The sequence below is a fragment of the Carica papaya genome, chromosome 3 (assembly GCF_054855325.1).
Source record: "Carica papaya isolate Zhongbai chromosome 3, ASM5485532v1, whole genome shotgun sequence".
In the NCBI taxonomy this organism is placed as follows: domain Eukaryota; kingdom Viridiplantae; phylum Streptophyta; class Magnoliopsida; order Brassicales; family Caricaceae; genus Carica; species Carica papaya.
Genome location: NC_142311.1, coordinates 35,045,679 through 35,063,883, shown reverse-complemented (window position 1 = coordinate 35,063,883; position 18,205 = coordinate 35,045,679). Strand labels below are relative to the sequence as shown.

Sequence of the window (18,205 nt, the reverse complement as noted above, 5' to 3'; positions counted from 1 at the left end):
TATATTGGAGCTTCGCTCGTTCCTTTATCGAGCATAATGATGCGATGTAAATCGGGTTTTAATGAATTCTAATATGCAACGTCGGGATATGTGAGTAAAGATCAGGAGAGGAAAATCAATCATGCTCACTTGTAATACTCTGATAATTTACTATTGAATATTTTTTTTTATAATTTATTGTTATTTTAGTTGTTTAAGTGTTAAGATAACTTATCTAATTGTGATATAAGATACGAAAGATCACATCGTAATAAGTGTTAAATTTCAAAAAGTAATTCGGACTATTTATACAAAATACTATTAGAAATTCTGAGTATCAATCAATGTAATAATAAAAATTAAAACATTCATTCAAACTTCGGTTTGCCGTTACAACGTATAAACCAAAAACTAAATTAAAGTAACTTAGGTATTATACTATGGTAGCTAGATACAGTTAAAACAGTTGGTAAAAACAAAATACAGAATGGTATTGATCCCAACTGTAATACTACTGGATCCTTTTGAACTTACTTGTTTAGCAAGGAAGAGATACATGGTTGATGAGTTCACTAAATTATTCTACTTGATTGTTGACTTTGAATCTTAATTGCCAGCTTCCAGTCTTCTTTAGAAGGAATCTGTGAGATTAGAGAAGCCAAACCCATGACAAGATTACAAAGAATTTCAATTGGGTTCCCCACAAAATATTAGTTTTTTGCTTTTATGTTACTGTAATTGGCCTTGGAAATGTCACTCCTAAAGCTTTAAAACAATGGAGTTGGACGGGGAATTCCATTGCTCATTCTATATAATCATTGTATTAACCGCCGCAGAAAACAACCAGACAACTTGATATATTCAGCACTTGTTCTCCTAATTACTTCTGTATCCCAGTACAGTGCTAAATCTACGAAACCCAAGTATGTAATTATTAAGGGCAGTTGTGTATTCTCATCCAGACTTCCTAAACAGAGGTTACAATCAATGACATTTCCTAAACATGCTGTAAGCAAGAACGAAACCAAACAACAAAACATTATATAAGCGGTTTATAGGAGCATTCCCAAAGCTTAATTCTACTTTGTTCGAAAAATCGAATCGAATTTAATAAACTACTCAGGAATTGAATCTGACTCATGGATTCACTTCCGAAGAACCTTTTACCGGACGAGGCAAGCCCACCATGGTTAAACAAAGGAGACAACGCTTGGCAGCTCACTGCCGCCACGCTAGTGGGCCTGCAGAGCGTGCCAGGTCTGGTGATCCTTTACGGTAGTATAGTGAAGAAGAAATGGGCTGTGAACTCGGCGTTCATGGCCCTCTATGCTTTTGCGGCAGTTCTAATCTGCTGGGTGTTGTGGGGTTACCGCATGTCATTTGGGAGCAAGTTCATTCACTTCCTAGGGGTGCCAAACCTGTCTTTAGACGAGAAGTTTGTTTTGGATCAGGCATTTCTTGGGTATTTGCCTAATGCCACAATGATTTATTTTCAGTTCGTGTTTGCCGCAATCACGATGATTTTGATAGCCGGAGCATTGCTTGGGAGGATGAATTTTCTAGCTTGGATGTTGTTTGTGCCGCTTTGGCTCACGTTTTCATACACCATTGTTGCTTATAGTATATGGTGTCCTGACGGGTGGCTGTCCGAGATGGGTCTCATTGACTACTCCGGAGGCTATGTCATCCATTTGGCTTCTGGTGTTGCTGGCTTCACTGCTGCTTTCTGGGTAAACTTTATATTATCAGAAATTTGAAATGCAGTTTTATTAATCAGATTATTTTTTAAGAAAACACTCGTGAAGAACGATTGAGTTAATTATAAGATGATGTGATTAATGAAAGGTTGGGCCAAGGATAGCAAAAGACAGAGAGAGGTTTCCACCAAACAACATCTTGTTGATGTTGGCAGGAGCAGGCTTACTGTGGATGGGATGGACAGGATTCAACGGCGGAGATCCTTACACTGTCAGCACTGACGCATCTCTTGCCGTTCTCAACACCCACGTCTGCACCGCTACAAGTTTGCTCACCTGGCTCATCCTTGACATTCTTTTCTTCGGGAAACCTTCGGTCATCGGTGCCACCCAGGGCATGATTACTGGCCTAGTTTGCATCACGCCCGCTGCAGGTGCATAACATTCCTCACCTTTTCTTCTCTAATTACTATAAATCTCGAATATGACGAATCAAAGATTTTAACTTTTGCTTATGATGATGATGATGATGATGATCCTCGTCATAATCAACAGGAGTAGTTCAAGGATGGGCAGCTATCCTGATGGGGATAATGTCAGGTAGCATGCCATGGTTCACCATGATGGTGCTGCACAAGAGGATAAAGTTGCTTAAACAAGTCGACGACACCATGGCAGTGTTCCACACTCACGCCGTGGCAGGCTCCCTGGGCGGTGTCCTGGTGGGATTCTTTGCAGAGCCCAAGCTCTGCCGGATCTTTTACTTGGTAGACAACTGGGAGCACTACATTGGCTTGGCCTACAGCTTGCGAGACGGGCGTCCAGGCGCTGGGTTCAAGCAGATGGGGATCCAGATGCTGGGAATTGTCTTTGTGGTGATTGTCAATGTGGTGATGACCAGCATCATTTGCGTGTTGATCAGGTTTGCAGTGCCACTGAGGTTGGCGGAGGATGAACTGCAAACTGGGGATGATGCCATTCACGGAGAAGAAGCATATGCATTGTGGGGAGATGGGGAGAAGTACGAGTCGAGGCACAATTCTGTTTACGGCGTAGATGAGTTCCCTGTCGCACCGCCTAGTAAAATGGGTGAGCTTGAAATGGCTTGAGATCTGGTTCTCCACACCCTCACACTCCATTATCTATACACACTGATCACAATTTCTATTACTGGGTCAGTGGTTTTGATGAATCTGATTATCAGTCCCTTTGTAAATCTCATTACATCTAGAGACTCCTGAGGTTGATTGATCCATCCATGGCTTTTATACTCAACCACGAACAAGAGTGAAATTAGAGACAGGCACAAAGTATAGTGTAAATTTGCTTACCCATCTTACCAGAGAAAACATAAACTTGCACCTATCTTATACCTACAGGGGATAAAAAGTTCTTTACTCCCTTCTCCATGAGTAAAATTTTTTGCCCTCCAGTCACCCCACTTACTAATTTTTTAATTATAAAAATATTATAAAATATTTAATTAAAAATTTAAAGTATTAATCAAAATTATCTTTAATTAAAGCAGAATATAATTTAAAATAATATTAAACATAATTTACTCAACAATAAATATAAAATAACATTATCCTTATATCTATAAGAACCGAACCATATACTCTTGTCGTTTATTTGATAATGGCATTTGTTCTTTACATCATATTTAGATTAATTTTAATAATAAATAATTAATATATGACAATAATATAAAATAATAATAACCTAAAAATTATATATTTAAAAAATTGTGTATTAATATATGTTAATTATAATTATTTATTTGAATGATAGAATGATATAATTGTATTTTCAGTTAAATTACTAATATACTCTTACCTATTATACGTAATAGTAAATAGCATATAAAAAATATGTAATAAAAAAATAAATTATACAAAAATATAATTAAATTTATATTTAAATAAATAATTATTATACATAATCAAATTAAATTTTTATATTTAATAAAATAAATAATTATTATTTATATTATCGTATTAATTTAATTTTAATAAAAATAAAATTATTTATATATTAAAAATAAATAATTATACTATATATTATTATATTAAATCTAAAATTATTTTAATAAATAAAAAATTAAAATGTGTTTGAAATAATCATATATTATGAATTAATTTGAAAAAATGAGAAAATAAATATGGTGTTTTATTTGAGGGTGTAACTGGAAGTATATATATTTTGTGAGAGCATAATAAAAAAAAATTACCTATTGATCACATACCATCGATTTAATAGTTTTAAAATTCAATCCAAATTTGTTAATCGAATACCGTTTGTTATCATCTCATCCGATTGTAAATTGAAACAAATATAATTTCTCGCGTCCGCGAAGTATCATACATTAATTAATTATTATTTATCACGATCCACACAGGGTGCTGGAGTTGAATGCTTTTACACATGTGAAAATGGGTGAGCCATGTCACCGCAGCCCGATTTGACTGCGTAAGTTGGCTCAGCCCAGCCATAGACAGGCTCATTGTCGATCAAGCTTCTTCTAGGCCCAACTAGCCATTTGAGCTGGGCTTAAACCGGCTCGCGTACTTGATAATTTTAATTAATTTTGTTAATATTTTGGTTATTTTCAACTCTTTTATTATGATTTTTTTGTTAATTTATTGTTTACTAATAACTACTTATTTTATAATAAAAAAATTATTTTTGATCATCATACCAAAGGGGAAAAAATCAACTGAAAATATTAAAGATTTATTCCCCTAACTGTCCTAAAGTATTTTATTTTTTCTCTTATATATAACACCAGACTTATAAGACCCTAAGTATTTTCTAAATTTACACAAGACTCTACAGATTGTGCTAATATGAATCTTAAGTTAACATTCTACCGTTTTTAGAGACAAACCGAAGACAATTGTCGATGCAAAGCTTAGGAACATCGAATCACTAAAATAAGAAAAGCACAGCAGAAGGTCATCAATATTAAAATTAGAGGGATCCGAATCACCTCAAAATCGCACAACTGAAGGATTCGAAGATATCAATCTAGAAAATTTGAAGCAAAGATAGAAGGTACACTGGAATTCGATGCAGCAGAACTGATGTTGATTATCTTCATTCGCCGTATGGTTATTTTATCTTTAGGGCGATTAATCAAATATATATGCATCAAAAGCCGCACATGCAGCAATTTCCATAGCAGGATGTTAGATACCAAAAGTGAAGTAAAATGATCACAAAAACTGAAGTGAAGGTAAAACGTTTGTGAGAGCTCTCGTGCGGACGCTGAAAGCAACCGGGGAAACATGCACTGGAGGAGTAAGATATCTTGAATCTAGTACCGGGAGAAAAGATGATCGACATGGAACAAGAAGTTCTTGGCATAAGATGCGGGTTCTCAATTTACAAGTTCTCCCCAAATGGTATTAAATTAGTCCTCTATGGAGGACCGTGGATGATGTTTGGCACTTACCTTACTATCCAAAGGTGAAAGCCAAATTTTCAGCCAGAAACCACCTAAATTCTTTCAATTATGGTCTAGGCTAGAACCCAGTTTTTTGGCCCTTAGAGCTCTAATAAGGAAAAATCAGATTCTTGAAATCATAAAAGCCATTGGTTATTCCATTTGGATAAACCACGTAAAAATATATGTCACCCAAGGTCATTATGCTCGCTTCTCCTGAGAGATTAATTTATAGAAACCTTTTGTTTGAATATTAGAATGGGTGAACTCATACTTAAAGGTCAAATATGAAGGGCTACCCACAATCTGTGCCAAGTATGGGAAAGTGGGTTAACATGCCTGTCTACCTACCCAGAGCCTGTTTCAAGTACAAGAAAGTTGGTTAATGTGCTTGTCCATTGGTAATCAAGGAGCTTCCTGAACCTATTCAAGAACTTAGGGATGTTTTATGTGTACACTACATCTGCCCACAAGCAGAGAAGATGAGGAAGTAGACTTGTTTTGGTGAGTGAATGTTGGTGACTGACAAATCTTGGAGAACTCTGAACAAGGCTCCACAAATTCAAGGTCAACCAAATGACAATAATCAACCGAAAATCTAAGTAATAGAGTTAATGCTTTAAATAAAATGTCTAATAATAAGGAATTTCCATGCAGGTTACTGTTGGTCAGACTAGTAAGGAGTGAATTGAGGAGTTGTCCAATAGGAAAAATCCGAGTCAACAAAAGAATGTTAGTCATTCACCAATTTCAGGTAACAAATTCAATGTCCTAAATAGTGAGACGGACAGAAAGGATAATCCCATGCAGGTACTTGATTCCCGTGTAGAACACTAGGATTTAATGCAGGAAGAATTTGTTGTGGGGTCTGAAGAACAAGGTTAACAACCTTATCTCTCACCCTCCTACAACCTTTGTCTACGGGCGTGCATAGTCACCCTCCTAAGAACAAGTGCAGTATCTATATAGACCATCTATCGATTAATGAACATGCATAGTCTGCATCTGTATATGTTTCAAGGAGCAATCAATTGTTCCTCTTGAACATAATGCCCTTTCCTGGAGTATCCTATAGACAGTTTGCAAGTGCACTTATCTGAGCTTGTGCATGAACTGACATTATATGTGACAAGTATAATAATATTCTCACTAGCCTCTGATACATTTCCTTCTCCACCCCCGGGATCTTCCTTTGCATGTCTCAGTTTGTGATTGGGATCAATTGGTGTATTGGCAGACTTGCACACCAACTTGCCAGTTTCCTTCAAGAGATCTAGAATATATTTTTGCTGAGATATGAATATTCTGAATTTAGAGTATACCACCTCTATCCTGAGAAAGTATTCTAATATTCCCAATCTTTAATATCAAATTCCTTGGCTAGTCATTGCTTGAGGATCATTTTCTCTTCTTCATCATTTTCTATAACATTACATCATCTACATAAACTAGTACCTTTTGTATTATCATGGAGTATAAACTCATGAGCCCATAACACAGCCTCATTATTAACCTTTTGTTTATCGATTCTAAATATTTACATAGGCAATACTGTTTTGACCTTCTAATTAATTATATTTTCACATCTTAAGAAAGCGTCTTCCTCTAAATTATTTTCTTCTCAGCATTGCGTATTTTCTACCCTCAAAAACTTCAGGTTTTTGCCCTAAATCTCCCCTCTAATCTCTAAGACAATTGACAATTTTTGGCTTGCTATAAATTAAAAGAACAAAATTTGTAAGTTATTGAGCTTACAAGCTCTTTGAGAGAGTTACAAGTCAATCACACTCTTCAGCTAGACTCCAAGAAGGAAAGCATATATTATACCTAGTTTACCTATAACATCCCAAAAATAAATAAAACATACAAATTAAACAAATTGCTCTAATATTGAAAATTTTGAAAGAAACATCCATGCTTTCACCAATAAGTATCATTTGACTTCAATCGTATCTACAATTCAGTGTTATATGCACCACAACTCTTCATTGCTAAAAAGCCATGTAGAGAAACTGAAGAGAGAACATGCAGATGTAGATACAAAACAAGTTTACATACAGTGCCGTTGGTGCTGCCCAACCTTAGTTCCTATCATCACTCACCGGTCTCTTATCTCCAGCCACCTGATCTATCTCTCTTCTCTCTTATCTATCAAAAAATAAAAAATGACAAGTTTACATAAGAGTGATACCGAAAAATTGAGGCAATAACTCACAATAGAGCAGCAAAGCAAAAATGATCCCACAAACCATTATTTCTTTATTATGTTCACCAGCTCTACAGACTAGTAGATAGAGATCTTTCTAAGCGTGTTCACGTACGTATAACTGGAAAAGGAAACAAAAAGCTTCCGAAACCTGCAGAAGTAACAGTGGCATCATTTTAAGAAGGACAAGAGAAACTTGTTGGTCTTCAGTATAACAAATAAAGAAAAAAATTTCAAATAGAAAATAATTTCTAAATTCAAAAAAAACAAAGAACGGAAGTCAAACAGAAAGGAGAATGTACAACGAGTCACATCTTAATCATCAATAACATCCTCTTATACGAATTTCATGGGGATTTATACATACCAAACTTCTGGACTCTTTGGAAAGAAAGAAATAGCAGGGCATTTGAGGATATGGAAGATACTTTTGTAAATATTAAAGATAAATGGCTGCTTTTTTTTTGCTCCATTTTTTTGGGGTCATAACTTACACACTCTTAATGACATAGGAGCAATTGTAGATATGCTCATTGACATATAAAACCGTTTTTTGTACATAGGTGGCACCCCCTTGGTGCCTTTCTTTTAATATATTTTCTCTCTTTTATTTCAAAAAAAAAAAGTAGACATACCAAACCCATTGGCTTGAGTGTTGTGCCATGGCAAAGAAGCTCTTCTTGGGCTGCTCATTTAGCAAGCAATGCATTACTCCACCAGGGCCATTCATGCCATATAAATTCGATAGCCAAATGTCAACAGGCCCACTATACTTGCGTAATATGTTAGTACTAACCTGATTCCAAGTTAAAAATTTTATAATAGAAGAATAAATATTAAAAAAAAATGGCATATATTGAATCATGTTGAAGAAAATAGCTCATTAAGGATTTTCCCTTTTTTATACTGAGGAAAAAATAACCAGGTAACAAATTTATATTCTTCCCTTCTTCTATGTCTAAAAAAAGAAAAATGCATGAATTTTTTGCCAAAAAATCAGTTCACTAAAAAATTCAATAAGAATGAAAATCTTCAGGCAGCAACCAAACAAAACAAGAAAGATTGAAGTAGTTTCCATGCTTCTAGGAAAAGTCTTTCTTAATCAAGGATGCGTCTATTGAACACAAGTTAAACAAGACAAAAAATGGTGCATGCTAATTAGTTTGCATCTTAAGTAAAGCAGAGATAAAGAAAATAATCTAAACAAAAGGAAAAAAACATACAAGTTCCCAACCTTCAATATTTCTTTGTGGATTGTTGACCAAAAACTTCCTGCTTACACAGCACAAATAATGAAGAGAATAAATGGGTTTCAAAGCATATCATAGTTTCATAACATCATAAAATTAATGTGTTGAACAAGCTAAGACAACAAATGAAAAGAAAGAGGGGTTTTCACCAGAATAATAGAAAAATGATGGTTCCTAACTTCCTATCCATATTATTTCAAGACAGATGCAGAATTTGCTTTAGTTTGTGAAGTAATCCAGAATCTACCACATACTTTTTCAGTAATAGTAGATTTGTAGTTAGATAATAAAGTAATGTTCTTTCCCCTGCATAATGCTCATTTTACTGCAAGATGAGCAGTCTAGCATTTAGTATAACAGTTCAATATTGATACTTCCAACTAGTATTAAGGCATTCATTAGAGCAATGAGAGAGCACATAAGCAAAACAGCCAAGCGAGGGTTCCACAGATCTACACAATTCAAGAGGTTTAAATTGTAGAACATGAATTTGACAGAACAACACCACATATGGTGCTAGCTCACAAAATAGATCGATTACAATTTCTCAACTAAAAATTTCTATCAAGAAAATAGCATGACAAAATACTAAATATTCAACTTCAACATCCTTGGCAAAGCAAACCAGTGAGATTCACATGCATGGTAAATGAAACCTTATGTAAAATAGCTTTTTGCATGCTGAAATGGGAAGAAACATGCAAACAAACTTGACAGGAGAAAATTCCTAGTCATGATAATTAGGAAGAAATTAATAATAGACGTACACACCATTTTATCCCCACATAGTGCACATGCATAAAGAACATAATTAAGAGGTATCCTAAGTGAATAAAAATGTTAAGTTAACGTTGTTTTTGGCTCAAGTTTATTCTAACCCATTCAATTACTAGATATTTGATATGTCAAAGTTAGTAATACTTTATTTGTGCCATTACCAATTTCATAATAATAGATTTGTATTTCCACATGTCAATGAATCAATTATAGAAACAACTAACTTGAATTGGACCTAGAATTGATTTAGAATTAGAATTTTATTTTCATTTAAATTTTTGTCTATTTTAATATTAGTCTTCCTGTTCCATGAAATTTAAATTCAAACCAAGCTCAACCTTAAGTGATAATTTAACTTACTTTACGCCATAATGCACATCACGGTGATTGCAGTGACCAGACACACCATAGTTATCAAAGGTAATGATCTGAAAAGTAATAAGCAGTGAAAAAAGATAGACATATAACTTATGCATAACTAAGAACAACCTAAAGTCCTCAAGCAGATGCTTCCCAGTGGGAATTCCCCAACAGACACACACAAAGCCAGAAATCTTAAAAGGAGATATTAATCATACACAGTCAACTTAACTGATATAGAAACAAAGGTCATACCAAGTCTATGCCAATGCCATGTTTAGTAACTTCGCCTTCAATGACCTTTGCCAACAAATTATGGCTCCAGAGCTGACCAAAACCATCCTAATAATGACAATAACTTAAGTTACCTGGAACATATGACCACTAAAATATATAAGTTTTCCAGGAAAATTCTTGAGAAAAACCTGCAAATCCGGATGGTCAAGAATCTTTACTTGTTGGAGTGGAACCTGCATTTACAAATTTACATCATATAAAATTGCAGGCAGGCCAGTGCACAGATCAAAGTATTTTCCAATTGATAGTTTGAACTTTATCAGGGCTTAGAACACTAAACCTTTTGACAATGTTATCAAGGCTTAGACCACTAAATCTTTAAGTACATTGAACAACACCAATCACTAGAAATGATACTGTTTCAATAAAAATTAAGTCCTTTCCTTGTTTGACTTTTCCCTTTTGACTTATTGGCAAACTATAAGTGATAGGTATAGCATAAGGTACAAGGTTAACATGCATATAAAACAGCTGCAGCTTTCTAGTTGCTGTATTTCCACTATGCAGATATTTTATCGTTACAAATCACCTTAAGCACCGCACAGGCCTGATAGAATTCATCCTTTCTGACATTTCCCTTACCATCTGCATTACCTAAATGAGGAATATCCAAAAGAAACAGAAAGTATTACCCATCTTATCTGCTCTTCATCATTTTTCTTCCTTCAAATAAATGAACATTTTTCAACAATTACGTGAAACACTGAAGTAAGGGATTTTCTACTAGGAACAGAATATACTAGAGTTTGGAGTACTGGAACTGCTAGGGAAAAAGAGAAGAAGGAAAAGGTTACATCTGCGGTGTGATTTACGATAGGATGCACACATCTCATTGCTTATTAACTCTACCAACTGAAAATTAATTTTATGCAAGTGTTGAAGTCCCTTTGTTGTTAGGAGTTTTTCGTTTCCAACATAATATTCAATAACAAAAGGATTTAGAAAGAAAAGATTCAATGTACTTATAGAGAAACAGAAAGAAATAGGAGGTGACAAGAGGTTGTATCTTAATTTTGGATAATCTATCAAAAAGAGGAATAGTCTTGGTAAACAGGTGTTATTTGTGTAAAAATGATACAGAAATAAGAAGCCATCTTCTTTGATAGTGCCCCTTTGATTCCCAGCTTTGGTCTGTGACATATAGCTTCTGGGAGATAACTGATCAATGACTGGTTGTGCAGAGAAGTGAGACTACCTATTGAACCGGATGACAGGGCGCTTCTCGACATCAGGTGTGTGTTAATTTGTTCGGAAGCAGTCTTGAGGCTCAAGATTAGTTTGACAAAATCAGATCTTGTGTAAATTCAGCTTAATGAAGAAGATGGAAGGTTGGCTTACATTCTGGAGCGCAAAGAAGTGAGACTACCTATAAAATATTTGGATATTTCATTAGGGGATAAGTTCAAGGAGGCTTTGACTTGGGGGCCAGTGATCAACCTTTTTGAATCTCGGTTGAGCAGCATCCCTATATCTTTTATGCCTGTGGCAACTATCAATTCCAGTTGGCTAGGAGACTGGAAAGAAGCCAATGAAGATTCTTGTAGAGTGATTCAGAATGGAGAAGAAACTTTGCACCTTGTGGCTTGGGACAAGGTCAAATAACGATTACAGTGTGGAGGCTTGGGCTTGAAAGCATTGGTGGGTTTCAATAGCGTGTTTCAAGAGAAGTGGTTATGGAGGTTTATAAGAGGGGAGGGTAGTCTTTAGAGAAGAGTATTGTTTACTAAATATGGCAAGGATGGTGGTGGTTGGTTTACTACGGTTTCTTAGGTGTGAGTAGGATGGTGGCAGGCTCAGTAAGAGAGGAAAGATGCCCTGGAGAGGCATCCAAGGTGACAAGAGATTAAAACTTATCCCTTTGGTTACCTTTTGGACTATATGGAAAGAGAGGAACAAGAGACTAAAACTTATCCCTTTGGCTACCTTTTGGATTATATGGAAAGAGAGGAACAGAAAGACTTTTAAGGTACAGAATGTAATTTCATATTTTTAAGGATTTTAATTCTAACACTTGAGTTTTTTGTTAAGGACCCATCCTTTGTACTCGTGCAAAAATTTGGGGGATGTAATTGACATCTTGCTAGAATTGTGAATACTTTTTTATACAAGTTTGCATTTCCTTAGTGCTTCTAAATAAATTATACTTTTATGTTTAAAAAAAAAAGAACAGAATTTTCTTTTGATAAAGTCAACGATACTTCATTTTAGACCCTGAATGTTTTTATCAAGGGTCATCCTCCTTTACTCTAATGGGGATTCAGGGAATTCAATTGACATGTTGATAGCCTTGCAAAGATTTTGTATGCAAGTTGCACCCTCTTAATGCCTTTAATACTATATTTTTTTCATTTAAAAGCATAATGCAATTTCAAGACCAACTAATTTGTGATCCCAAAGGCCTAAACTGGTATCACTACTGCTCCATTTTTTCCAAAGATATTAGATACTATTACCATCAGAAATAAGAAGTATAAAATACTTTTTAACCACTTAAGATTAGCTTATTCTTTTTTAAAAAAAATAAAAAGTGTAAAGATTAGCTTATTCTATTAGCATCTAATCAACTTAGACACAAAAAAAATGTTATCTGCACAAGCACTCAACATTCACCTATCGATGTGATTTCAACTCTCTGAGTCTAGCTTATTAGTGGTTAAAGACATATTAAGATAAGAGACAGATTTTCATGATGTCAAACAATGGCTACATAAGGGGACAATGAAGATAAACTCAATCCTAAGCTCTAGCAATCTCTAATGCTTACAGAGATAACTGATCAAATTAATTGAAAACAAAAATTTATGCATAAAATCAAAAATATAAAAGCTAGAAATTTGCAGCAGAGAAAGAAGGGCCATAATGCCAGCACATTACCAATGGACAAGCATAACACGTGAAGATTATGTCCTCTTGAAGTTAGATAATTAATAGTTGGAGAAAAGAACCTGCGTGTGTGTTGCAAAAGATTTCAATATAACAGAATATGATATCCAACAGCTACTTGAATTGACTTAATTTAACACGTCATATGGTGCACGTGTAACGCTAGTCTTTCCCCCAAGTTAAAGCTAACTCATAACTTGGTTCACAACAAATTTGAGCGAGTTAATCAAATAATTAGGACATCTGCATGAATGGTATCATAACTCTGTGATGGATAAATATTTAATTACTTAAAAAGTTGAAAATCCACCATGTAAATCAGTTAAGACAATTATGATAACTGCCAATGACCAATATCACAAGAGAACATTAGTCTTTTAAACCTGAAAAAAACTTGGCAGTAGTGCCAACAAAAACATTAAAATTAAAATGGTGATAAGAAACATCCTCTAAAAACATATCTCCAACTACAAAAATTATATAATTTTTCTAAAACTTACATAGATTCATCATCTGGATGGGCAACAATAAGTAATATATTCTTCTTTTGCACAGTTTCACCTGAGTTCAAGGGACATGAGGTATGAAACTTGAGCAATAGCAAGAAGAAGAATCAAGAATGACATATGACACAAAAGATTGCCCACCATTGTTCAAAAATGTGGCCTTTGAGAGAGAACATGATCCGCAGAAAATTTTGCACAAAGAAACAACCCAGGTGACAATAAGTGAAAGAACAATCACGAGCCACACCATCTAGATTTAGCATACACCAGAAAATAATGAATATTACAGAATATTGATAGCTTTTTGTTCCCATCAGAACCAATCCATGAGATAAAATTGGCCAAAAAGGAAAAATACGACAAAGGACTCAACTGATTATGTTTAAAATAACAGATGCCATTGAACATTTATTCATCTTGATAGTTGATTAGTCATTTGAAGCCATTACTAAAGGGATCTTAATCAGCATTTTGTCAAACAGATAGAATCCAAGTGTATCTGAATGATCATATCCTCGTCTAGCAGTAAAAAGAAACGCAACATGTGCAATCAATGAATATTGTGTTCAAAAAAATACCAGTGCGACACAGTTGTCCCTATGGTCCTTTGGACCACTTAAATTCTGGGGCCAAATTCTCACATTAAGTATGCAAGGTGGCTTGTTCTACAACTGTGGTACATGAGATGGGGTTCCTTCTAATATTTGTGGCAACCTCACTATAAATATTTTTAGTTATGGGAGTCACTATTTTTCCACTTCAAGGGTGGGATAGACAATAAAATTCAGCAATAGTCTATATTCAGAGAAGGGTCAAAAATTATATAAGGCGGGGACATTGTTCCGCCTCGTGGAGTAAACTAATTAAATTATGACCTAATTAGTGTGCATTTAATTTTATCCTAACTATAGGGCAAGTGTGAAATTTACATCCACTGATAAACAAAGATAACTAATAAATGAAATTATATTTACAGACAATACCAGGAGTTGGGAAATAAGCACATAAAAAAACTAAAATAAAATATCTCTGCCATCTTTTTCATGGAAGCTTTCTTCCTTTTTCTGTTTGAATTTACGCGCCCATGGCATACCTTTACCACCATATTGGAACTATATTTTATTCCAATTTCAAAGATTAATTTGGCTCCTATGTTTTCATGCTCATTTATCACCATTTCATCACTATCCACTAAGCACATGTTGTCATTCATCATCTGTCACTGACAGAACAGTTATAAAAATGTAGATAATTATCAATCTAAAAACTCATAGCAAGATTTGAACAATTCCAGCTTTTACAATCCATTAGAACGTGCTAAGAATACAGATATTTGATCCATGATTGATTATGCCCCTAAAAAAACAAAGTCAAAGCAGCATTCACTTGCAACTCAAAATCCAGAGTTTATTAATGCTAAAGTTAAGCAATCCAACACTGTCCTGCCCGTGTTCACATTTCATTCCGGTCACATAGAGTTAGCTTTTCTTTTTCTCTTCACAGCAGGAATAAGAGCTAATAATCAAAATTAGATCAACAATCTAATACAACAATGTCAGTGGTTCTTTCGTTCTAACAGTAAAGGAAAACAATCTCGATTTCCTATCATTCAAATCAACCAGCCTACTTCAACTGCTCCATTTAATAATACCAAGAAAAGATAGTAACAAAGAGATCAAACTGTATGGAAGCAGGATTCAAATATTTTCAAAAGCACCCAGTTTTAGCCACAAATCCACATGCATGACGTGATTCTTCTAAAGCATACAGACATTTGATAAGCATGCACAACTATCTTCACGATCGTTCGGGGAAATGACTGTATCAACGACAGAAGGAAGACCTAATAAAGAAAAGCCCAGTCACCCACAATTATGACACCATTTGCAGCATTCCTTTTGGCATTTCGTCAAGCAGAATCAAGGCATCTCAGACACGCAAAATCACAATGATGTTTGAAACACAAACATTGAATATACACCATAATATTCATTCACTCCAAGTCAGTATATCAGGTAATGGTGACGTTACCGTGAGAAAACAATGTCATCTACATGAATTTAAAAATAACCTTTCTCCTTTCTCCAGATTTGCCTTCTCCTTTTCTGTCTACACGAAGAAACTAAAACGAAAAAGCTTTTCCACAACCCCTCGCTATCTTTCTCTCCCTCTCTCTCGCTCCTAGGGTTTTTTCAGGTCTCTCTCCGCTCAATTTTGTCACTCTCTCATAATTCCCTCCACAGAAAGCCGCCCCGTTTGCTCTCTCCTAATTTTATTTTATAATCTAATTATGTTTTTCTTCTCTTCGTCTTTTCCCTCTCTTTCTCTCTCCTCTTTCTCCTCACTCCCTCTACCTCCTCTTTCTCCCTAAACCAGAACATCTCCTCCTCCCTTTTCTCCTTCCTCTCACAAACATTAACATGTTGGAATTTTCTTATTTCCTTCAATTCGTACGTTCGTTCTCCTTCTTTCTTCCTCTGACCTTGTTTGAGTTAGCCAGCCAGCCAGCCAGCTTCATCAATATGTAAATATACGTAACACTTTTTTAAATAATTATAAAGCCATTTTCATCAAAAAACAGAAAATTATACAGCTATTTCACTTACTGTAATTCTTCCTTCAATACCTACCTTCCAATCAAGGAGGGATGACAGAATCATAACAGTAGAATTTGTTGTTCCTGCTCTCCGACGCGACAGAAATGAGAGAGAAGAGAGAAAGAAAATCAGTTTTTATTTTCTTACTCTATATAAATCTTCCACATGTTATGTTGTATAAAAAATAAATAAATAAACATATGATTATTATTAAATTTTATAAAAATTGTGTATTTAATATTATATAGTTTGAGTTTATATTGATATAACTAACATCGACCGGAATTTAAAATTTAATATTTAAATTTCATTAATTATGTAAAACTTGTTACTTTTAAGTACATTATAGATTGAGATTATTGACTTATAATATTTAATTTAATAAATTTACGACTTGACTTATTAGTACACTGATAGAGGTAACTAAATTATGCATTATTCTAAATAGTTATTTTTGTAACGGCCCCGGAAATTTAAAATGAAATATGTGTATTAAAAAGGTCAAATACGGAAGCGTAATAAAAATTTTGATTAAACATCCCTTATACTAAAACCAAAAACGTGCTCAAAGTATAAAAGAACAAACTAACTAAAAGAGAAACTCGAATAAAAAAGCTATAAATATGACTACGGAGTCTTCAGGCATCCCCTTCGCCGTCTTCATGCGGAACGGGCTCGGGAACAATGTCTTCCTGATCTGAAATGATTAAATAAAGAATAAGCTACACCAGCCCAGTAAAGACATCACACTATTTCACCGTCACGGAGGTAAAGGTGGGTAGAAAATACAAAAGGACCAATTGAGCATAGTTTACAACAAATTCTTTTATCAATAATAAAATCATTTACTATCCATTTATCTCGGTGAAATTCATAAAACAATATACGAAAGCAATAACATTATTATCATCATGAAATCATAGGAACTGTATAACATAATACTTATCACGCTTTTTGTATCTCAATCATTTCACAACACATTTTTCCTTATTTACCAGCCTACTAGTATCCATGGGGATCTATAGGGGTCTCGCTACCCGTGAACCTTTAACACTTGTAATCAGATTTCAGGGCCGTCCCCATACCCCGTCCGGTATGGGCGCCAAAACTATAAACCTCAATGCCCCATCCGGTATGAGGGTGAAACGGGCCGTCCCCATACCCCGTCCGGTATGGGTGCCAAAACACATAAGGTTTTCATACCCCGTCCGGTATGAGAGACCACAATCCCGGTAGGATTCCCTACGGACCCGGTCCGTCCACCATCTCCCATGATATTTAGTCAGACTGACCACATTATACAATTATCAATTTACATAACATTTCATTCCCCTTTTCCTCAGTCAGCATCATCAAATCACACACAAATAAGCAACCAGTAATTCATGCCAAACAAGCCAACATACAACATCGGGTTCTCAGTCATTCAACCCATAATCAATAAAACAGTGATACATGCGCACGAAACTATGAAATAAAAACATCAGACCTCATACTGCATTTAAAGCTGTAAAATAGGCCAAACAACAGCTAACCGACAAACACACCAGACTCGGGCTCCATTAGCGACCTTAAACAATTTCACACATCTATTGATTCATGAAATACCGTTTTATCATTTATTGAATTTTAATACCGTGATAAGAAATATGATGAGGGGTCCTTACTTGTTTCGGGGTCCGAATACGGCTCCACAGTGCGCCTAAAGGCTGTTCCTAATTTTTCCTGAATTTTTTCTGGGGAACTGAAATGCCCTATTGGTACCTGCACGTATCCCAAAAAATTCCAAATTAGACCCAGGGCCCCTTTCGGCCAATATCGCAATTCCGGCACGGCGGCTCCACCGTGCTCCGGCGACGGTGCCGCCGCTTGCGGCGGCGATTCGCCTCGGGTTGGCCGTTTTCGGCCGAATTCAGCCACATTTGCATCGGTCCCTGTGATAAAACAACCCTAGGGCCCTCGGGGAGCCAAAAAATTACGAAAAACTGAAGTTTACCGGCGGCAATGCTCTCGAGTGCGGCGGCTCTCCGGCGAGGTTCGTGTTTTGGTGATTTGACTCCGATCAACCTGTAGAGAAAAGAATGGTGATCACGGTGATATAAAAATTGTATCAAACGGAGGCCGGGAAGGGCCTCATCGGAGGCAAAAACCGAGGAGGGACGCGGTGACGCCGCTGGGTTTCGGCCGTATTTTCTGGCCATTTGGCTG

General features: G+C 35.4%; 2 protein-coding genes across 7 annotated transcripts; one reads left to right on the top strand and one right to left on the bottom strand.

The window, feature by feature from the left end:
* Positions 1 to 350: 350 nt before the first annotated feature.
* Positions 351 to 3,048, top strand: LOC110823234 (ammonium transporter 2 member 4-like). The gene is made up of 3 exons (XM_022053584.2): positions 351 to 1,709; positions 1,825 to 2,110; positions 2,232 to 3,048. Exons 1-3 carry the CDS (start codon positions 1,119 to 1,121, stop codon positions 2,783 to 2,785), a joined length of 1,431 nt encoding a protein of 476 aa, XP_021909276.1. The 5' UTR covers positions 351 to 1,118; the 3' UTR covers positions 2,786 to 3,048.
* Positions 3,049 to 6,991: 3,943 nt separating this feature from the next.
* Positions 6,992 to 16,162, bottom strand: LOC110825370 (N-acetylglucosaminylphosphatidylinositol de-N-acetylase family protein). 6 transcript variants are annotated; one of them, XM_088216810.1, is made up of 12 exons: positions 16,031 to 16,162; positions 13,542 to 13,650; positions 13,395 to 13,455; positions 12,886 to 12,956; positions 10,541 to 10,605; positions 10,140 to 10,184; positions 9,970 to 10,056; positions 9,715 to 9,782; positions 8,551 to 8,599; positions 7,963 to 8,123; positions 7,371 to 7,478; positions 6,992 to 7,269 (listed from the first exon to the last, which is right to left on the bottom strand). In XM_088216810.1, the coding sequence occupies exons 1-11, from the start codon at positions 16,058 to 16,060 to the stop codon at positions 7,406 to 7,408; spliced, it is 819 nt and encodes a 272-aa protein (XP_088072936.1). In that variant the 5' UTR covers positions 16,061 to 16,162; the 3' UTR covers positions 6,992 to 7,269; positions 7,371 to 7,405. The 6 variants fall into 6 exon arrangements, with proteins under 6 accessions (XP_088072936.1, XP_088072937.1, XP_088072938.1 ...); XM_088216811.1 differs by having other exon boundaries at positions 10,541 to 10,596; XM_088216812.1 differs by having other exon boundaries at positions 15,432 to 16,152.
* Between the last annotated feature and the right edge of the window lie 2,043 nt (positions 16,163 to 18,205).